The 24103-nt window shown below is 44.4% G+C and overlaps 1 protein-coding gene across 11 annotated transcripts in view; it reads right to left on the bottom strand.

Annotated features, from left to right (window-relative positions):
* The window catches only part of LOC111872121 (nuclear factor 1 X-type), a 636309-nt gene that overhangs the window by 51385 nt on the left and 560821 nt on the right, over positions 1-24103 (bottom strand). For 10 of the 11 annotated variants that reach the window (XM_023866148.2, XM_023866057.2, XM_023865735.2 and 7 more), the window contains one exon: positions 6032-6127. The exons of the other annotated variant lie outside the window; for it this stretch is intronic. In XM_023866148.2, the coding sequence (XP_023721916.1) occupies positions 6032-6127 (96 nt within the window). The remainder of the gene's footprint in view (positions 1-6031; positions 6128-24103) is intronic. 11 annotated transcript variants of the gene reach the window in all.

Genomic DNA, 24103 nt, shown 5'->3' with positions numbered 1-24103 from the left:
AACAACAACAACAAGAGGAAAGAACCTCCTTCCTTTCTGTCTCTGATTCAGTGCTTTAACCGATTTCGGTTATACAAACTAGGGACTGAAGTTCTAACAATCTAACCACCACTTTCGGATTCTTGAACCCGAAGGTTCAGCACAGCTAATATCAGAACACGCCACTGGACTCAACGCTGAACCAGCTCTATCACCTTCCATTCTCACAATCTATTTCCCTAAAATCCACACCACAATCAGTATAAATCGATTTAAATTTTAGAAGGTCCAAGCACAGAGAAGACGGTAATATTGAAACGGGTGTAAGACAAAGCTAATAAAATAAGAAAAATATACCTCAAATCCCCTGTCCTCTTAAAAGTACGAACATCTGACTCGAGGCTCACACGAAGAGGACTGGATATTCAAGCGTCTTTTAGTTCGTTTAGTGGGGGGTGGAGTCCANTCAAACTGGGTCCGCTCGGCACGGCGGCCACTGATTGGCCTATTGTAGCCTGCTCCGGGTGATTATGATGATGAAGTTGGTGGAATGAAGATTGGCAGGGGAAACCGAAGTACTTCAGAGAAAACCTACCCCAGCGCCACTTTGTCCACCACAAATCCCACTCGACCAGACCCCGGGATCGAACCCTGGCTGCATCGATGGGAAGCCAGCGACTAACCGCTTGAGCTATGGTGCCGCAGAAGCATTTTAAAGCATTCATTGTACAGATTCGTTTGGCGTATGCTTTGCTCAGAAACCCTTTTCGTGCAGCAATGAGAAGGTACAGGACACGCACGTAACACAGAGTCTTGCAGGAAAGAGTTAAAAAGTTAAATGCGCAAGGTTTGGTGTGCTCACTGTGGGCGCTCCTTCTCATAACTCCCGCAATAGCAGCATTTAGCCCGATATCTTCTTTTCATATCACATGATGAAATGGGTTGGGGTGGTTTCGGGGGTGGTGGAGATGAAAAGCCGCGCTACCAAATGTCCTGTGCACGAATGGATGATGAACGGCGCTTCGTTTACTAGCCATTAAACCAAAGAGGCAGCGATCAGGCAGGCGACGCGATACGTGAAAGGGGGAAGTAGAATGTTTTGCTGAGGTCAACAGCTTCCTTCATCCTGTAGTTAGACCGTTGGACACGCACAAAGAAAATGTTAACTATGGTTCATAATTTTATAATCTGTGCAATATTTTGGTTCTTAACAAGAACTTTCGTTATGTCAGATTTTCTACTAAATTCATGTCTAAAGCAAAGCGTGTTACGTAATATTAGACAGTAGGTCAGTCATGCAGCGGAGCCCTTCTGGAGGAGTCGCCAATTCTGCAGCTACTCAAGAACTTCACAGCATTTTATGGAACCTGAAGGTCCATTTCCGTGTTCACAGGAGCTCTCTACTGGTCCCTATCCTGAGCCAGATCAATCCAATCCATCCCATCCTATCTCTCTAAAATCCATTTTAATATTGGCCACCCACCTATGGCTTGGTTTTCTCAGCGGTCTCTTTCCTTCCGGCTTTCCTACTAATATCCTATATGTATTCTTCTTCTCCATCATTCGTGCTACATGCCCTGCCCACCTCATCCTCCTTGACTTCATAATTCTAATTATACTTGGAGAAGAGTACAAGTTATGAAGCTCCTAATTACGCAGTTTTCGCCAACTTTCTGTCACTTCATCCCTCTTCGGTCCAAATATTCTCAACACCCTGTTCTCAAACACCCTCAGTGTATGTTCCTCCCTTAATTTCAGAGACCAAGTCCCACACACACATACAGAACCACAGGAAAAAGTACAGTTTTGTATACTCTAATTTTTATGTTTCAGAGAGCAGACGAGAAGTCAAAAGGTTCTGGACTGAATGGTAGCAAGCATTATCCGAATTCAATCTCCTTTTAATTTCCTTCTGAATCAAATTTTGATATGTTACTCTCGTTTTCAAGTATTTCAACTACGCCACATTTTCAAAGGACTTGTTAGCTGTCTTTGTATCATGATTTTGCCCTGCATTCTGGTGACGAGGCAGCAACATATACTTACTTTTCTCTGTATTTACTTCTAGACCAACCTCCATACTTACGTTGCTAAGTCTATTGATGTAATTCATACTATGTTTCAGAAAACTGGGCGTGATTTTAACATCGCGAACTTCCTGACGCGTTTGCAGTGCACTTGGTTGAAATCAAATCCTAATGAATGATATTTTCGAAAATCAAAGCGTTATTACGTATAAGTGGTTCTGTAATAAACGTTTTGACAGGGAACTGTCTTGAAAAGTGGCAACTTGGGAGAGCAATTTCATGAGAGAAACAAAATTAAGGATTTTAGGAAGACAGATTATGAAGGTAAAATGGATAGTGTCCAGTTCTGCTGAACTATCAGGTTCCGCTACAGGGAGACAGGTCATTACTGCTCTTACGCAACGTGTATTGGCCACACTGTCCCTGATAGATTTTGTTCAAAATGTATTACTTAAAATTTAACTTACGTTGTGACCCTTATGTGCTGGGTCAGAGAGAAAACTCACAACTTAAGAACGAATGATGAAATAACGTGTAGGAAACATCAACGATCCATGACATGTGAGTACGGGGCAATTGCGGAATTATGATTAGCAAGGGGAAACCAAACACGCTTGGAAGAAATCCTTGCTACAGTGACACATCTTCCTACTCGAATATCACATGCAGTCATATGAGATTGAATCCGACGCTCCGAGGTGCGAAGCCGGCGTCTGTCTGAACGACGGCAAGGCCCATGCTATTTATTTATTTATTTATCTATCTATCTATCTATCTATCTATCCATTCATCTATCACTTTCTTAATCCTATACACCGGCGGCAGGACTCCTTGAACGGGGGGTCATCCTGTAGCGAGGCCGCCTTCTACACACAGAATAAACGCACACGGACATCAATGCCTCCAATGGGATTCGAACCCACGATCCCAGTGTTCGAGAGGACGAAGACGGTTCATACCTTAGACCGCGCGGCCACTGTGTTCGGCTCTTCGATATGCTTTCCAATTCGTTATTCAACAATAAACCTACCACTCAATGCCATACAGTCACCAACTGCTCCACAATCACCCTCACCTATCATCTGGGGCTGGTACAAGAGGCCAGAAGTGGCCGCATTACAAGGGACTTAGTCCCACCACACTAGCAATGCACTACCAGCGTTATCAGATATGCTACAATGAAATGAGGTAGTCAAGACTAAACATGGGAAGCTGCAGGGGTGGGGGAGTCACGAAGTTAGCACTGAGAAGGTGATACAGTCGGTGTGTGCTAGACACCTTGGTGAAGACGGGGGGAACATTAACTCTTTCGGTGCTAAGTTCAATTTAGCAGACGTAACCCCCTTCTTCTTCTTCTTCTTCTTCGTCTTCTTCTTCTTTATTTTTTCTGTATTTAAGCATCCTGCTGTAACGTCTGTGTATAACACAGTCCGTCAATAATGCAACAAAATGTTTCATTTCCTTCCACTCACATTTTTAACGCAACATATTTCGGCCTTAGATGGCCATCTTCAGGTGTCTTAATATATTAAAAATGGTACATTGCATTAAAATGAGCTAAATCACAGGCTGTAGTCAATTTAATATAATAAAATTCATTAAAATTTTCAATATTTTTGTGAAATTCCATTCCACATCACAAGAGATGTCGTCCACTTGTTTAGAGCTATATGTTATCTTCTTCTTCTGCTTTTGTTTTCAAATTACTCCTAGCCCTTGAGTTTAATTTGGAAACAATCACATACCTCCATTCTTAAAAAGGTAAATATTGCCAGTTGCGATGAGCACTATCACGAGATTCCAGAAGATTATGTTTTTATTTTTCTTATAGAATGACAAGAAAAAAAAAGCAAAGGTATCCCTGTAACAGGCCGTGAAGGCCCATAGGGTTGTGAGAAATCAAGCTCCCACATTTTCTCTAGTAAATCGGCTCACAGATTGCGGTAAGGCTCTCAGCCCTACGCGCCGGCCGTCCTTTACCCACAAGAATATTCCAAGAATATTCCTGGTACTCATTGCTGTTAGTGGCTGAGTCGACCCCAGGGCCATACTGCGGATGGAAGGATTAGGCAAATTTAAAATAATTTAATGACCTCATCGGGACTTGAACCCGCGACCTTCCGGCTTGTAGCATAGTTCCTCAACCAACTACGCTACCGCGTGCCAAGGTAAAGGTAAGGTTGTCCCTGTGCTTAACTAATTAAGCACTACGCCATGAAAGCGTAAGGGGGAGTGGATATATAGATCCATATTTTCTTGACATCGGGACTAGCTGGAGGTGAGTGGTCAGTTTCACGCCCCGGCCGCTTTACCCCAGGGGAAAGAGCCCCCGGTATCCATTCGATAGGAGGCTGGGTGGGCCCCTGAGTCGGTCTGGACGTGGAGAAATTTCTTGCCTGTCCGTAGCCAGTCGCTATACCGACAAAGCTATCCCGGCTCCGTACAGAATGAGAAACTCCGTGGCCTGTAGTCCGTAAGCGACTTATACCGACCGAGCGACCGCCGCTTGTCGGCGAAGTTAGTACAAACCGTTGCGGATAGAGGGTATCACGTGGTCAGCGCAACGGTTCCTCACGGCCGTTAATCTCGGTTTTCTAGACCGGAGCCGCTATTCCGTTGAAATAGCTCCTCAATTATCCTCACGAAGCTGAGTGGACCACGTTCCAGACCCACTAATTCTCAGACAATTTGGTAGCGCAGGGACTCGAACCCGGGGCCCCTGGATCTGTAGCCAGGACCTGTGACCACTAGACCACAGAGGCGGTCGTACAGAATGACAAACATGTTTAAAATGTGGCTCAGTTGAACTTACTTGAGAATGAAACTAAAAAACGAAACTACATAAAAGAATAAACTATAGACTTCCTACAATTCACCGCACAATATCCTGTGTTCCCATCTCCAATTTAAACATGTTCAGGCTAAACATACAAATATCTATAATTCTGGCCGTTGCTTTGTATGTTTATAAAACTTGGCATCTCATCCTAAGGGACGAACAGACTGGGGTGGCTGAGAACGTGATTAGGACAGTATGTGGATCGAAGAGGGAAGAAGAAACAGGAAGCTGCAAAGAATTTCAAACTATGAACCTTCATGACTTGTAACCTTTGTCAAATAAAAATTAAGATGTAAGATTTGAGGTTTTCACGGCGGTGACTATGAAGAAAGCAGTCCTCTGGAATGTGGCACCGTGTAGATGTGGTGTTAACCGACGTTTCGGAGGAACGTATCGCCTCTATCTTCAGGGTAGAAAGAAAAATAAGAAAATCTGCAAGCGAAGAGACAGTGAGAACAGGTGCAAGCAGACTGCGTGCATGCTGCTAGTCTTCTAAGTTTTACAACATTAGGAATCTAAGCACAGGAACAACTTTACCGTGTCTTACTGATATCCTATGGGTCCATGGAAGACTGCTCCTTTCCGCCCTGCTGACTTTATCCTTGAAATGGGTAATTTTCTACAGGCAAGAGTTCCCTATGTTACGAAATGAGGTGTCTGTCTTTCAACACCCAGAAAGAGTTCTGAATTAGCACATATTTCTTAACAACTGTGGTCTAGTGGTCAGAGTTCCTGGCTACAGATCCAGAGGCCTGAGAAGTAGTGGGTCTGGAACGGGGTCCACTCAGCCTCGTGAGGATAACTGAGGAGCTAAATAGCGGTTCCGGTATAGAAAACCGAGATTAACGGCCGTGGGTATCCGTTGCGGTGACCACACAACGCCCTCTATCCACTAAAGTTGGCACTAACTTCGCCGACAAGCTGCGGTCGCTCGGTCGGTAAGTTCGCTTGCGGACTAAAGCCACGGAGTTCCTAACAACGACGCGATGGTCTCATATAAGCACCAGAGAACTTCGAAAGCATTCAGGATACTAGAAGCTTTTCCGATTCGCATAAATAGCCGAAAGTAAGTTTCTGAAGATGCTCATTTGATGAAACATTTTGGAACATGGGAACATCAATTTATTTCCGTCTAGGACTATAATATTTTTGCTCAAGATACTGAAGATCCTGGCGAAGTACGTACCTTTGGAAAGCCTCCAGAGTTCTTTGGAAGAGAAGACTCCCGTGGCTAATATAGTATCATTGCATATGACGCCGTTGTACGGGTTGTGAGTGTACCCTGCAATGCACAACAGAGACGAACCTGAAGACTCAACAACAGAAACTGACAAATCCAGAGTTCCAAAGTAACAACGTTGTAAGTGAGGTTACAGTGTCTTTCGACAAACAACTTTACTGACATACACAGGGATTAAGTTAACCGTCAACACAACAAATATACTCGCTTTTAAACTTATACAATTCGACTTTTTATTGCTGCTACGTGTTTTGATTCAAGTTGGTGNATTCTCTTCCCACTATGTCTCTATTTCATTGCTTTTTTTTTTAATGCTAGTGGGGTGGGACTAAGTCCCTTGTACTGCGGCCACTTCTGGCCTATTATAACAGCCCCAGATGATAGGTGAGGGTGACTGTGGAGCAATTGGTGTAATGAAGATTGGTAGGGGAAACCGAAGTACTCGGAGAAAACCTGCCCCAACGCCACTTTCTCCACCACAAATCCCACTTGACCAGACCCGGGATCGAACCCCGGCCGCCGCGGTGGGAAGCCAGCGACTAACCGCTTGAGCTATGGTGCGGCCCAAGATAAAATATAAATATACATATACATCATATATCAAGATTTATAAAGTGTCGAATACATTATGGAAATATTAAAACGTTTTTAAAATACTTAAAGAATATATTTAAACAATTTTAGTATGGGAGGTTAAGAAATGTGTATGCCAACTTAATAGCAAGGTTGGAGGGCTACAGTGTAGAAATTGGGCATGTTATGTCGTTTGTAGGTCTTTGTTAAAGGAACTTTCTACGTAGTAAGCCCAGTCGTGGAGCCCAGGGACAAGTTACTGACGTAACACTGTGCTCATTTGATGAATGCAACGCAGTTACACATACTAATGATTAACTTATATAAAGAAAACACAGACTTCGTCTACTGAATGGTCTGTTAGGGCACTGGTGACTTTATAATGTTTTTCGAATTGCATCTTTCCACTATTCTCTGTCATAATAAGGAGCAAATCTGTTGTCTAGTCAAGTACACACCTCCCTTGTTCCCCCACCCATAATTCTGGTATCATATAAATGGCCCAATTTGATGACTAACCCATAAGATCTGCTACCTCTTCTTATCTCTGTGTGTCCTAAGACTGAAGAGGTAAAACCAGTATGGGTGTAAAGGGTGAGAAACCGATATATCCTTGACAAGACAACTCACTTGCTTCATAATATGATAAACCATTTTTTTTATTCCTAGTGGGGTGGGAATAAGTCCCTTGTACTGCGGCCACTTCTGGCCTATTGTACCAGCCCCAGATGATAGGTGAGGGTGAATGTGGAGCAATTAGTGGAATGAAGATTGGCAGGGGAAACCGAAGTACTCGGAGAAAACCTGCACCAGCGCCACTTTCTCCACCACAAACCCCCCTTGACCAGACCCGGGATCGAACCCGGGCCGCCGTGGTGGGAAGCCAGCGACTAACCACTTGAGCTATGGCGCGGCCGTAATGACAAACCATACAATGGATAGAATTCAGCCATTCTACAATTCGTTCTCTATTTTACATAACTGAAAATCAAACAAAAGCGCCGTGTTTATAATATCCACTACGTAAACTGTACATTATCACATTACATTAGAATCAGAATGTAATTTCTTAAACTTCAAAGTACAGAAGAAATGTAGATTGTGGCTTTCGAAATTCTATAACATTTTATGTTCCTAGGTACTTGATCCATGCGGACCGAACCACGAATTAAGCACTGGTGTTGGGGTGTACATATACTGAATTAAAATGAAAGCTCATCACTTACAACGTTGTTACCTTGTTGGTGTAGTCGATCAAGTTCTTAAAACCAAGACGGGTGTGGTACCAAAGCTCTAAACCAGGCACCAATAACGTAAAGGCCTAACACCATAACGTTTCATGTGAACTGACTGAGGAAGGAAAGGACACAAAATAATACAAGGATACACACAAGTGACGCGCATCCGTTATGGAATATTATACAGAGTGTCCGGATGAAAGGTATCCAAAATAAAATCATTATATCTCAGAAAGAATTTATTATACACATTAATGGCTTACACCATTACAAACGGAAAATACCAAAGTTTTTTTTCTGTTTATATAACTTTCTCAATAAATTTAAATGTGGGCTCCCTTGGTGGCACGGCAAATATCCAGGCTTGAAGCGTGTTTGGTGTTACCGTAGCCACAGCGTCCCTTATGCGGGCTTTCAGTTGTTGCAGCTCGTTGATCTTAAACCGGTAGACAGTGTTCTTCACGTAACTCCACAAGAAGAAATTCAGTGGGGTTAAATCTGGCGACCTAGGAGGCCAAGCGATTGGTCCATCTCTGTCAATTCATATCCCAGCCATCTCTCTGTCCAGGTGATTCCTAACATGGTGGCAGAAATGTGACGCCGCTTGCGCGTATGCAGGGCATGAAAAAAAAAACTTTCAGAGTTTTCCATCCGATGACATACGTGTATGACAATTGGTTTCCGAGATATACATTTTTTATTTTGGATACCTTTCATCCGGACACCCTATATTTCTAATTAGAAGAAGGTGGTGTACCTTTCGTTATTATTCCTCTGTGCTCATCAGGCGTAATTGAATATCATTATAAATGCATCACACTACCATTATTAACAAATTTACCTTACCTGGTGAGACATGTTGTTACTATTTGCATTTGAAAGTTGACTCAGATATTAAAATAACACAGGCAGATATGCATGAAGTTATACCTTACATGTTGTACCTAAGGTCAGCCAGTTTTCACAACATACTGGGAACAAATATATTAACGTGAGCAGGGAAGGAGAAGGGGGGGGGGCTGAGTTGCAAGGTTCTGGGGCCTCAAATTGGCCTCCTGCTCAGGGTATTGAGGGTGAAGATGGGTGTGGAACACTGATGAAATGATTACTGGCAGATAAACACAAAACTATTCATTTTATCCGTGGACACAAGAACTCCCGCTTTTAGAGAAGCCGAAAACCGTTCAAATATTATGTTGTGGATATTATCCATCGTCTTGTCTATCAAAAAACCGTCCTGTTTATTTTTTTTTTATTTCCCTATCCGGAAATAGGGACGAGCTCTATCGACTGGGCCCAACTGAGTAGGTTTCGCCTGAGTACGGAGACAGAATCCAGTCTCTGAAACGTTGTGTTTTGAAAAATAAACAGGACGGTTTTTAGATAAAAACAGGACGATGGATGATGTCCAAAAACATAATATTCGTACTAATGTGCCATCATCACAAACTTTTAGATCTTATTAGCGGAAAACAGTGTTCATAAGAGCCGCTATTGGTTCCACTGTAGCCCATGTCCTTCTTTAAGATCCATTTTAATCTGGTCTTCCCACGAGCGTTTAGATATAAGTAGGTTTCTTCCATTCGTACGAAATTTGAAGTTCACATGACCGTGAATGTCACAATGTTTGCCAAGTGCCGTAGTGTACTTTGGTACACGGATACCATGTCGCAAGATCCTACTGCATCCAACTTCAGTGTAGACGGTACTCCTCTGCCCTGAAAATGGATGTAGCAGCATCATCCGAAATGCTGGTACCCGTCTACCAAACTACACGGCATCAGAAGACATGTAATCTCTCCTTCATGTTTTCCGAATTAGATGTATTACGCTGCTACCTCCTTCACGCCCCCCTCACGTACGAGCTACAAGTCTGCCCAGTTCGACTACATCACCAAACGACGTAAAACCTTTTGAAGTAATGGAGACAACCAAGGACGTCAGAAGGTCAGCAGCGGTTTCATCGCTTCTCTCCCCTCCTCCTGAAACAGCAACCAGTACCCGCTACATTTCCATTTGACGCATTTTCTGACGTTGAGGTTGGTCAGGCTCTCTCAAGCGATTTGCTTCACTCATCAGGTCTGCATCGTGACAGGACCTCCCCCCCCACCCCGCGAAACACGCGTGTTTCACTTATACATGTTTCAGAAGCAAAGGGGACGTAGTCTGGACCGCCTCTGTGGTCCAGTGGTCAGAGTTCCTGGCTACAGTTCCAAAGTTCCGGGTTCGATTCCCGGCGCTACAAGATTGTCTGAGAAGTAGTGGGTCTGGAACGGGGTCCACTCAGCCTCATGATGATAATTGAGGAGCTGTTTCAAGGAAATAGCGGCCCCGGTCTAGAAAACCGAGATTAACGGCCTGGGGAATCCGTTGCGCTGACCATGCGATACCCTCTATCCGCTACAGTTGGTACTAACTTCGCCGACAAGCTGCGGTCGCTCGGTCGGTACAGTTCGCGTGCGGGCTAAAACCACGGAGTTTGTTTGTTTCTGTTTGTCTGGAAAAGATATTTACCAAGGACGACCCACTAAGACAGACCTTACATGACAAGTCATTAAAATATACCGAACGTAATGAGCTGGTTTGTGTTGCGGTAACGATCTAGATTTGTAGTCAGGAGCTACTCGGTTCGAATGTACAGTTATCCTCAAGCTTTTCGTCGGTTTCCTCATCCTTTCCAAGCAAACCCCGTGTTCATACCTCGGTTCCGTCCAAATAATTTTGAATTCAATGGTGATCATTAATCGTATCATTCAACAAAATATAGTTTAGGCATTAATAGCGTCGCAAAGCAAAACACAAAATCAAAATCCGAATGTCTCGACGGAGTATTAAACACTCCTGCTTCAAATCTGGAGTTCCCAGGTTTAAATCCTGGTCCGGAGACCAGCTATTATGAGGTATTTCGAGGTGCTTCTCAGTTAATACAGACTAATGCTAGGATATTGGCCGCGCCATTGCTCAAGCGGTTAGTCGCTGGCTTCCCATCGCGGCGGCCCGGGTTCGATCCCGGGTCTGGTAAAGTGGGATTTCTGGTGGATAAAGTGGCGCTGGGCAAGGTTTTCTCCTAGTACTTCGGTTTCCCCTGCCAATCTTCATTCCACCAATTGCTCCACAATCACCCTCACTTGTCATCTTGGGCTGGTACAGTAGGCCAGAAGTGGCCGCAGTACAAGGGACTCAGTCCCACCTCAAGGTCGCGCCATAGCTCAAGCGGTTAGTCGTTGGCTTCCAACCGCGGCGGCCCGGGTTGCATTCAGGGTCTGGTCAAGTGGGATTTGTGGTGGACAAAGTGGCGCTGGGGCAGGTTTTCTCCGAGTACTTCGGTTTCCTCTGCCAATCTTCATTCCACCAATTGCTCCACAATCACCCTCACCTATCATCTGGGGTTGGTAGAATAGGCCAGAAGTGGCCGCAGTACAAGGGACTTAGTCCCACCCCACTAGCAATAAAAAAATGCTAGGATATACAAGAAAATTGACCTCGATGGCTTCCTTCCTCTTCTTATCCACTTCAGCATTATGTCGCGCTGAATAGAGAGGCGGTGGATTAAGCGTCGTTAAGCAAACTCTTAAACTCCGTGGCCTGTAGTCCGCAAGAGAACTCTACCGACCGAAAGACCGCCGCTTGTAGGCGCAGTTAGTGCCAACTTTTGCGGGTAGAGATTGCCGCGTGGTCAGCCCAACGAATCCCCACGGGCGTTAATCTCTGTTTTCTAGACCGGAGCCGCTATTTCCTTGAAATATCTCCTCAATTATCCTCATGAGATTGAGTGGACCCCGTTCCAGACAAATTTCTTAGAAAATCTGGCAGCGCCCGGAATCGAACCCGGGACATCTGGATCTGTAGGCAGGAACTATGACCACTAGACCACAGAGGCGGTCGTCGTTAAGCAAACCACAAATAAATAAAAAAGAATATGAAGTTCGCAGGCGATTGGTTGTACTTGCAGGGCATATGGAATTTAGGATATCCTAAGAAATTACGGGAGACAAGACATCGGGGGAGATAAAATGGAGGGAGATCCAGACAAAACGACGAAGCGGGTACGCAAAATAAACTGAGAAGGAAAGAGTAGTGTAGATAAAAGCAGCCGGAAGAACGGGAAAGTAAGCTCTCTGCAACACTCTACATCAATAAACACAAGCAGCAAAGGATGCACAACTAATTCGGAATGCTAAACAACCAGGAGCACCAAAAATCACCACGTGCTTGGAAACCGTACAGCTTGGCACAGCGGGCATCTTATCATGGCACAAATACCGGGAAGAACCACGTTTCTGGCAGCAAACACAATGGAAATAATTTTTCTATCTGTATTGACCACGAACTTGTGAATGAAGCAATGTAATGCCTGCCTACCTACCACTCGGCGCTACAGCCCTGGATGAGCCTTGGCCTCCTCTACAACCGCTCTCCACTGCTCTCTATTCCTCACCTTCTCCATCCATCCTTTCACCTTCATCTTCTTCAGGCCGTTCTCAACATCGTCTGGCCGTCTCTTCCTGGGTCGTCCTTTTCTTCTTTTGGAATACAGCCTTCCTTTTAACATTATCTTTGGCTTTTTCGACATATCCCAACCATATTATTCTCTGTGACTTGATAAATCTTACTATATCTTCTGGTTTCAGTAATGTGTTTATCTTATCCTCCATATATAACATTTTCCATCACTGGTCCGTATATTTTGCGTATTATTTTTCTCTCGAACATTCTCAGTGCATTCTCTTCTGTTATTGTTAAGGTCCATGTTTGTGCCCCGTATGTAGCAACAGGTCTCATTAATGTTTTGTATATGAAGCAATGTAGTGATATATTTAAATGTGATAGTCAAGGGTCTCCGGGTTTCCCACTTTCCCTGGGACTACAGGAGAGTCACTTCATCCTAAATCCTAAGCAGACAATTGCATTAACACCCTGCGACCTCTCACAGCCACAAACCATGCAACATAAGATCAGGTTACTTTAATTCCTACATTCAAATGCAAAGTATTAACTTCAAGATTCCGTGGCAACAGTCACTGCTCCGTTTTCAGAAGCCCTGAAGTCTTTATATAGGTCCGGAGGCCAGGGATTAAGATTGAGGTTTCTCGTAGTTTTACACCGTCCGTGCTACTGGAGAAGCGCCTCAAGACAGATCACACGCGCATCTCTCCATGGCATCCAACACAATGGATTACTCGACAACAGTCATTACGTTCAACGCCAAATAACTACGTACCTATCGCTCTAGTCATTTATTGGGCCTTGGCCGCTTTTCATTTTCTTAATCCTATATACAGCCGGTGGAGCAGGGAGAGCTCAGTCGGTATAGCGACTGGCTACTGGACAAGCGAGGGGTCGGAGTAGAGTGCCGGTAGGGTCAAGAATTTTGTCTTCACCACGCGGGCCAGACCGGCTCTGGGGCCTCCTATCCAAGGAGTACTGGAAGCACTTTCCCTAGGGAGTAAGGCGGCAGAAGCGTTAAGCTGACCACTCACTCCTAACTAGTGCCGAGGTCAAGAAAATGTGGAGCTATAAATCAACTCCCCCCATATGCCTGTTAGATGGATCCTCTGTCACCACGGCATGGCGCGCCCTCCAGGTATGGAGGGGAGCTGCGGATATATTGAACAAGCAGTCGCGGACAACCGACAATGGGTGGTCCTTCAGCTAGTGGGTTGGGCGTGGGGCTGACAACTCCTCACCGTACGAAATAAGCTTGTTAAGAACATGTTCACAACGCCTCGGACCTGGACGGATCTTATGTATAAGCGACCTAGACGAAAGAAAATTGATGCCTTTATGGCGTAGTGCTTATTTAGTTAAGCACATAGTCAACTTTATCATTTTATCTTATATATAGTCAGTAGGGCTCCTTGAACTGGGGATCAGCCCGTCGCAAAGTCTCTACCTATATACAGAACATCACAAACACAGAATAAACGCACATACACATCAATGCCTCTAGTATTATTCGAACCCACGTCCCTAGTGTTCGAGCGGGCGAAAACTTAGTCATGCCTTAGATAGCGCGGGCACTGTGATGGGGTAAAATGAATGCCAAGAGCACGTGGTGTTACCAAGCGGTCACCCATCCAAGTACTAACCACGCCCAATGTTGCTTAACTTCAGTGATCGGACGAAAACCGGTGTCTTGTTCTCGAATAAAACAAGCAACACCAAACATAACAAGAGAGAACACAACCCACCAACTCAAACACATCAAAAGGACCTACATATTTAAAAACAGTTTCCTCGTCAAAAATGTTAACACCTGATGATGGCCATACTGGTCAAAACATGTAGTGACAGACTTTTAAAAAATTTTGTAGAACATAGTATTGTATGTGAGACTGTAAGCAATGGCTACAAAGTGTAAATTTAAATTAAATTTCTATCAATTATTTTCTACAATAAAACACATAAAACTACCTAACTTTTACTTTTTTGCCTTCAAATGCTTCTACAGCCTTGTAACTGGGTTATGCAACGACGTTTTGAGCAGTCACAAGGAAAGAAAACACTCGGAAGACCAAGGCGTAGGAGGGTGTACAATATTAAAATGGATATTAGAGAGATAGGATGGGACGGTACGGACTGGATAGATCTGGCTCAGGATAGGGACCAGTGGAGGGCTCTTGTGAACACGGTATTGAACCTTCGGGTTCCATAAAATGCTGGGAAATTGAGTAGCTGCAGATTTGGCTTCTCAAGAAAGGCTCAGCTCCGTAAGTAAGTAAGTAAGTAAGTAAGTAAGTGCTACCAAATTCCCAGGAATTCAAATTACAGTTCTTGAGACATTTCTTGCAGAATGACGTGAATTTGGGCGTCGGGTCTCCTGGAATGGAATTTATATTTTTGGGTCCTTTAGCGACGCTTAGAACGGCGTACCACCAAATGTCTACTCCGTAGTGACTAATATACTTCTGTTGAAATTGCTAGGAACTCACGTCTGGAAGAAAAGGTATGGGGGGGGGGGGGTAAGGGCGGCGATCTAAAATAATCGCAGGAGCCGCATCATGGCGCAACCCTGTTTAATTCCACTAGATATTTATATGCTTTGTGCGAAAATAGGCCGCTGTTTGCTCTGGCAGTCCGCGGGATGCTTCGAAATCACAGGCACGTTTCAGTCTCGGGAATACCGCGTACGTTTGTACGCACAGACACAACTCTCTACAAGTCATCTGGGTTATGAGAAGGCGGTAATGAACGCTACAATTGTAACGTCACAGTATCCGCGCGGTCTAAGGGCGGCCGCACACAAACTGCGTCAAGACGCAGTCTTGCTTCATTCGTGATTTGTCAGCATCATGACTCAGACCGGTGTGCGGCGGTTTTCATCTCATTTGTTTCAACTTTCTTTCTGTCATGTCGCAGATATCGTGTCTTGATTGTTACATGTCTCGACGCATGTCGGTGTGCGGCCTACCTAAGGCATGAACTGTCTTCGCTCGCTCGGACGCTGGGATCGTGGGTTCGAATCCCACGCAGGTCATGGATGTTTTGTGTGTGTGTGTATGCGTTAATTCTGTGTTTGTGTTGTCCTGTGTGCAGGTAGCGGCTTTGAGATGGGCTGATCACTCGTCCAAGGAGCCCTACTGTCTGTGAAAAATAATTACGAGATTTGATAAGAAGGCCTGGGCCCTGAATGGGCTGGAAGAGCCACCGTAAACAAGGAAAATGGACGAAGAAGCTTTTGACTATTTTGAGGGCCCATTCCGATTTCAGCCCGAAGGAAACAAGGAAAACCACAAACAAGAACACACGACCACAGATGTCGCCGTAAATTTTGTCATGTACGCGAGGATCCGTGACTAATAATAATGGGTTCTGGATTAGACGACTGGATTTATTTGCACTTCTTTACAATTACAGTCAATTACAACAGTTCACAATCAATGAATGCGTAACACTCGCTCCATTCCTTGCTGGACTATGAGTGTCTTCTCTTCTGCTGTGACTGACTTGGTTCTGATTTGCGAATCGGTCACTTCTTGAACGACGACTGTCTTATGAATGACTCTCCTTAGCATTCTCACGTGTCCTCCCTTTTATAACTTTTGGAGAATCGAATAGAGACCACCGCCTAGGACAATTAGTTGTTGTCCTGTCCGTTGTCACGGAAACGTGCTTACCGAACTGTTGGCTAGCAATGAACACGTTCGTTGCAGCGGAAACGTGTTTACCGAACCTTTGCTCAGCAATGGACGCCCGCTCTGGCTACATTATTCTAGCTTTCAGGCGTCATGTCATAATATAACTGATACTGCGACAGAGCCCAACAATAAAAGTTGATGTGGAAGGATACAAACTTTCATATTCGACTTTAAACCCCATACTGTCCTCAGACATCCATACCTTGTGTCGGATTCGAACCCACGACCCCAGTGTTTGAGCAGCGCTATATCGGACGTAGAAACAAACATAAAGAGACGGGTTACGATGGTGGTAGCCGTGGCCTGTTTGAAGGTATAGGACCAGGCTTATTGTAAAATGAAGATATTTCTGTTCCATGCAGGTTTCTAATACAGGTAATTACCTCTAAATAAAAATACTGCAGAGTTAATAAGATCAAAACACGATTCAGAAGTTTGTTTCGTAAGCTACGTGCACTGAATTCTGAGTAATACATACTGTCACGAACAGGGGTGTGCGTGTGACATAAGACGGGTTCTGGCTTGGATGACTGGGTTTATTGACACCTTATACGATCACCACGGGATCACACGATCGGGTACTACGGGTAATACAGCGCTATCGCTGATCTACACATCTCACAGTTCACCGTTACGCACGTACTAGAGTTCTCAGGCTTCACTAGTCGTATCCTGGCAACGGATTTATCACAGTCTCACTTCACATCTCACATGAAGTCTTCTTGTCACAGTCTAATTTCGTTCTTGCCATTTTTTCTCAGTCACCTTAGACTGCCATCTGAAGAACTCGACCCATTTCTTGACTAGTAACTGCTCCCTTGGAACTTCACGATACATAGCCTCGGTACGGACCCCACAGAAAACACCGTGTTCTATTGTCCCGTATTATTTTAGGTGCTTACTGATCCGTTGCCTCGTAATAGACGTCTTAATGTTGTGCGCGTTGGCTCCCGCGGGAATGTGTTTTACGAATCACTGCCTAGCAATCAGTCTGTCAGTCTTCTCTCCTTCTTTCTTACTCTCTTCACTTCTCCCTCTTCTTCTCATTCCAATAGTCCATTCGGTTATCCTGACAATATTCTCGTAGTTCTTTCAGAAAAATTCAAGGCAGCAAAGGTGGGGAAAATATTAAGTAAAGAGAAACGAATTCCCACTCGTTAAGTAGTTCTTGTTTCAATATTCGTTTTCGAGTTAAACATCACAGTATATTACTGGATATATGTATTATCTTGATTTCCATTCTACATTACAGATTCAAACAATTCTCCGATAAACACAAGTTTCCGTTTAATCCAGACTGCGTTTGACACTTGATTATGAGACTACCACATTATTTCCCTGGAAAAACTATGGAAAATAATAAAATACACGGTTAGTCAATTCATGGAATGAAGCGACAGGAGGTTGGAGAAAACTACATAATGAGGTAGTTCAACCTTGTGCTCTTCTCCAAGTATAATTAGAATGATCAAGTCAAGGAGGATGAGGTGGGAAGGGCATGTAGAACGAATGGGAAGAAGAGGAATGTGTATAGATATTGATGGGAAAGCCAGAAGGAAAAAGACCACTGGGAAGACCAAGGCGTAGGTGCGTGAATATCAAAATGAATTTTAGAGAGATAGGATGGGATGGTATGGACTGGATTGATCTGTCTCAGGATAGGGACCAGTGGAGGGCTCTTGTGAACACGGTAATGAACTTTCGGGTGCCATAAAATGCTAGGAAATTCTTTAGTAGCTGCAGAATTGGCGGCTCCTCAAGAAGGGCTCAGCTCCATGTGTAAGTAAGTAAAGGTAAAGTTGTTCCTGTGCTTAACTAATTAAGCACTATGACACAAAGACGTATGGGGGGAATCAATGTATAGATCCATCTTTTCTTGGTCTCAGTAATAGTCGGAGGTGAGTGGTCAGCTTCACGCCCCGGTAGCCTTACCCCCGGGGAAAGAGGCCGCGGTACTCATTGAACAGTAAGCTGGGTGGGTCCCAGAGCCGGTCTGGACGACGTTGAGAAGAGAAAAATTGTAGACTCTAGCGGGACTCGATCTCCGATCCCTCGGTCGTGCAGCCCGTAGACAGGATGAGTGAATGTGACTGGGATTAATATGGCTCAGGTTACATCATGTGATGACAGTGTTGAAACAGCTGGCAGCTGCTGAGTATCAAATTTTCAAGGACGATTTCGAAACATGGAGTCAGTTAATTATGAAATGAACAAGCCTACCTAATATCCTCACCCTCCTCATTACAGTTTACGATTACGAATTGAGGAACATCGAAACGTGCATAAAGGTCACGCCACTCCCGTCCCCGTAACACGCACACCGTAAAGCGGAGCTCCAACATGGAGCCACCGTGGCACCTGTCACTGCCTTCCCGGCACATGTATTTATAGGAAGAGCTCAAAATAAGCATCAACAAATTTTGAAGGCTTTTTAAGTGAAAAGTTAAAATGAATAAAACTGAAATGTACAGTCAACAGCAAAACTGTACGCGACGCTACTGGTTAACTATGTTCTTAAGTGAGCGAATTGCAATCCAGTTTGTGGCATGGCGAGACGTATGCATGTATGGATCGTCTTACGTTGTTTTGCCTGAGAACATGCAGACGAAGGGCTCTGGACAGGAGAAAATGGAAAAATGTCTCAGAAGCGGCCAGCGCTCAAACTGGGCTGTAGAGCCATCAGTAATAGCATGGCGGTATCTGATCACCAAAAATTCCACAGCAAAAAATTATCTAGGACTATTGGACTCAATAATATGCGGTCTAGCTGAAGCAATAATTACGTCATATGAAGTGACAGGAGGTTGGAGAAAACTGCATAATGAGGAGCTTCATAACTTGTACTCTTCTCCAAGTATAATTAGAATGATCAAGTCAAGGAGGATGATGTGGCCATGACATATAGCACGAATGGGGGAGACGAGAAATGCGTATAAGATATTGGTGGGAAAGCCAGAAGGAAAAAGACCACTGGGAAGACCAAGGCGTAGGTGGGTGGACAATATTAAAATAATCTTAGAGAGATAGGATGGGATGGTAAGGATTGGATTGATCTGACTCAGGATAGGGACCAGTGGAGGGCTCTTGTGAATACTATAAACTTGAGATGGTCATATCTATGTAGTGGCGTGTGGCTTTTTGGTAACTTGTGATTTATTTAACGATCATTCCTCAACTGAATACATTACATACAGTCGAATGGCGATGTGACTGTGAATAATGAATTCGGACTAAACCATAAAAATACTTCAACCGGGGTAGGCAGACTGCGGACAGAGAACTGAACCAGGAAACTCCTGATTAGCAGGTACTGGGCTTAGACTGTGACGTTCGGTGGTCATTAAGTAGTCGGGCTGAAGCACTTGATACAAACATGTAATACTCAAAATGAAGTGAGGAAAAATAAAATACTTTGCCATGACAAATATATCACGCAGTAAGAACTCGTGAGAGAACGGCAGAGTATTTAACAACATTTCATCAATTACCGAAGCTACACACGGGAAGAAAAAAAACTCCGTCGTTTCAGTCCGAGCAACCGCCGCTTGTCGGCGAAGTTAGTGCCAACTTCAGCGGATAGAGAGTGTCGCGTAGTCAGCGCAACGAATCCCCACGGCCGTTAATACCGGTTTTCAACGCCGGAGTCGCTATTTCCTTGAAATAGCTCCTCAGTTATCCTCACGAGGCTGAGTGGACCACGTACAAAACCCACTACTTCTCAGAAAATCTGGTAGCGCCGGGAATCGAACCCGGGACCTCTGGATCTGAAGCCAAGAACTCTGAACACTAGACCACAGAGGCGGTCGAATGTAACTCTATACTTGTAAAGAAAGTGAAGCTATCCCTGTAACACGCCGTGGAGGCCCATAGGGTTGTGAGGCGTCGAGACTCCCATATTTTCTCTAGACAATCTGCTCACAGATGGCGGTGACGTCAGCCTTACGCGCCATCCGTCCACCCTTTACCTCCAGAAAGATTCCTAGTACTCATTTCTGTTAGAGGCTGACAACCCCAAGGCCATAGCGCGGCTGAAAGTATTAGGTAAATTTAAAATATACAAATACCTCATCTGGAATCGAACCTGCGACCTTCCGGCTTGTAGCATAGCGCCTCAGCCATCTACGTTACCGCGTGCCCCCACTGTATACTCGCACAGAAGCCATTTCCGGGACATAACATGAAGTAATATGAAAAATCACGCCCACGAAGGAGATTCTCAAAGGCTACTGGGTAGTAAATTTCAGTTAAGCTGACATTATTCAATATAAAACAGAATAAGATTAAAAGAAATCGTGTTTAGATACACAAGTTTCCAGTACACGTTCGTGAATAGGACGGCTAGTGAACTGTCGGTTCCAGTTTAGGGAGCATCATTGCTATGGGGGATGGGCACATAACAGGCTGGTAACTCGATTGGCATCTAGGCGGGTCGCGGTTACTGGCTGCACCGCCTTTGATTTTGTCGTCGGCGGCTGATTAAACAATATATATATACCAGATTGTAAAGGGATATAAATAAATATTTAGTTAGGAGAATAACAGATCAACAATGAAATAAATTATTCGTAGAAGGGTATAGAAGTTGGTAACATTATGCATTGAAGTGAATATATTGGAAACGACGCCTGTGGCATATCTAGTTTACATACAGGTGTTACATTCAACGTCAGGGCATGCTTGAACCATTGTAAAAGATGACCCAGCGAAATAATAAACAGCACCATTCTAAACATATTCTTGCTGGCTGATGACAAAAGTGTTTTGTCATTCCTGGGAGGAAGATTCTCGCTGGAGTTTATCAAGCAAGAGTCTCGTATCACAGTCCAAACTGAGTTCAAAACTTTCAGGACTCTAACATTGAATTAGACTGTATTATTTCCAATACACCGGACCGCCTCTGTGGCCTAGTGGTCACAGTTCCCGGCTATAGATCCAGAGGCCCGGGTTCGTTTCCCGGCGCTACCAGATTTTTCTGAGAAGTGGTGGGTCTGGAACGGGGTCCACTCTGCCTCTTGAGGATAATTGAGGAGCTATTTCAAGGAAAGAGCGGATCCGGTCTAGAAAACCGAAATTAACGGGCGTGGGGATTCGTTGCGCTGACCACGCGACACTCTATAGCCGCTAAAGTTGGCACCAACTTCGCCGACAAGCGGCGGACGCTCGGTCGGTATAGTTAGCTTGCGGACTACAGGCAACAGAGTTAATGTTAAGTTCTTCATCCTGTATATAAACCCAATTCAGAAAATACAATGTGTCTTCACTGCAAAAAGAAACAACGGGTGATGTTATTTAGAGAAATAACAGTTGTTCATTCTCAGAACCATATGAAACGTGTAGACACAACGTATGGGCAAATTGCAAAGTTTTTTTTTAAATGAAAGCGGGTGGTAGATGCCACATGTACTAATCGCTTTGGTTTAAAGGCTAAAATATGTAGATGATGTAAAGTTGGGAGGTAACGTAAAGTTGTCCCTGTGCTTAACTAATTAAGCACTATGCCATAAAGACGTATGGGGGAGTGCATGTATAGATCTACCATCCTTTACCTCGGCACTAGCTTGAGGAGAGCGGTCAGCTTCACGCCTCGGCAGTTTTATCTCTGGGGAAAATCGATGAATTTTAGACATGACACAAATGAGTGGTTAGTCTGTCTCTGCTGTTGTGAAAAGTTCTCCTGACTCTAATCAATCATGAGCGGATGTCAGCACCTGAACAGGAATGGACAGTCTGCTGAAAAGAAAAATCCTTCCCAACTGCCTGAAACCGGAACGCAACCATCCAGCGCGTAAACAGTAAGTTTGCTCACTGAAATACCCCTGCTCATAAACGACAAAATACGTGGTTCTAGTCCGCAAGCGAACTATACCGACCGAGCGACCGCCGCTTGTCTGTGAAGTTAGTGACAACTTTTAGCGGAAAGAGGGTGTCGCGTCGTCAGCTCAACGAATCCCCAAGGCCGATAATTTCGGTTTTCTAGACCGGAGCCGCTATTTCCTTGAAATTAGCTCATAAACAAAGTAACGAAAATATAATACTAATTCAAGCTGCTTTCTGTGTGCTATTTCCGGTTAGATTGTAAGATTTCAGGCTTTCACGCCAGTGACAAAGAACAGTATTATCTTCTGGGATCTAACACAGTGTAGTCTGGTAAACTTATACGGAAGACATCTGATTCCTGTCTTCTTGCTGGTTTCTTGCTTGGCTTACCCTTCGAACCTGAAGATGGAGCCAGTACTTCGTTCTGAAACATTTGTGAACTTTCACTGGAATACACGGAGTTACATTCCACGAGACTTTCTGAATGGTTGAGATGTACTGACCGCGTGCTTACAGTCGGTTTACTTTATTTAGGACAGAAAAGAATTTCTTGGAAACAAACAAACAAACAAAAACCTGTCGCCTGTAGTCCGCAAGCGAACTATACCGACCGAGTGATCGCCGCTTGTCGGCGAAGTTAGTGCCAACTTTAGCGGATAGAGGGGGTCGCCTGGTCAGCGCAACGGATCCCCACGGCCGTTAATTTCGGTTTTCTAAACCGGAGCCGCTATTTACTTGAAATAGCTCCTCAAATATCCTCACGAGGCTGAGTGGACCCCGTTCAAGACCACTGGACCACAGAAGCGGTCTAATTTCTTGGATGTTGAAAGAAACTATAATTTTAATATGAAGTTCTTGGCTACAAAATGAAATTCGTCAATGCATACAAATATTCATGACACCCGTCAGAGTGTCACAGTTCGGAACTTGCTCCTTACATTGCATCACGCGAATCGGTTTTCACAAAATCAATAACCCATTCTAAGTGGAAGATGAAAATTACGTAACGAAAGGCCCATAATTTGGACACTGTATCCCGAATGTTGCGATCGAATGGTCAGCACTGCCCCTCCGTGTTTTAGAAGTCCTGTGTTCAAATTTCTTTGTGACTGGCTATCATAACCGAGACTGTTCGTGGATTTTCTCAGTACGTTTAGACTAACACCGAGTTAGTACTTGTAATCAGGCTATGACCGCTTTCCTACACTTTCTTGCCAAAGTATAATTCACTAATAAGCCCATCGTCTGGCATTACATGAACAGTAGGGCCGCGCCATAGCTCAAGCGGTTAGTCGCTCGCTTCCCACCGTGGCGGCCCGGGTTCGATCACGGGTCTGGTCAAGTGGGATTTGTGGTGCACAAAGTGGAGCTGGGGCAGGTTTTCTCCGAGTACTTCGGTTTCCACTGCCACTCTTCATTCTACCAATTGCTCTACAATCACCCTCACCTATCATCTGGGGCTGGTACAATAGGCCAGAAGTGGCCGCAGTACAAGGAACTTAGTCCCACCACACTAGCAATAAAAAATTCATAAACAGTAAATATAAACAGCAAACAACACTGTTATCTGGCTCAGCACCCGATGAGAAGATCATACATTCTTCATAAACAGTCAAACAACCACAAGTCAACACGCAGAACGTAGAGACTACAAGCAGGAACACTACTGGCAGCCACATGTAACATCTGTTTATAGAAACAACACGTAACAAGCATGAAGAAAGTACAACACTCATACATCATATAAAAAAAAAACTACGTGGCCTGTAGTCCGCAAGAGGACGATATCGACTGAGAGACCGCCGCTTGTCGGCGAAGTTAGTGCCAACGTTTGCGGGTAGAGGGTGTCGCGTGGTCAGCGCAACGGATCCCCACCGCCTGCAAACGGAGGAACATATTTTCTGGGATTGCAAACAGTGTGACGACCAAAGGGCAATAATGGTGGGCATCCTCTCCGAGAACAGTAAAAAGAACTACCCAAAATCAGTCACAGAGCTCTTGAGGCTAGAAGAAAAGAGATTTCTGCAAGGCGTCTGCTACTTCATAAACAACATTCCCATATATATTTAAAACGGATACGTAAGGAAAGAACAAGAGGAAATGGCACGGACCACTCACAACATTCTCAAATTTATGCTAAGATGTGAATTAACCGCGGGCCCACCGCTACTACAGAAAGAGAAGTTTTTAGAATGTGCTACAGAAGGCCGGATGGGCATTGCCTAGGCCACTTTTGTATCCTAGTTTTTTTT

The sequence above is a fragment of the Cryptotermes secundus genome, unplaced genomic scaffold (genome assembly GCF_002891405.2).
Source record: "Cryptotermes secundus unplaced genomic scaffold, Csec_1.0 scaffold112, whole genome shotgun sequence".
NCBI lineage: Eukaryota > Metazoa > Arthropoda > Insecta > Blattodea > Kalotermitidae > Cryptotermes > Cryptotermes secundus.
This window is presented reverse-complemented; position numbering and strand designations above follow the sequence as displayed.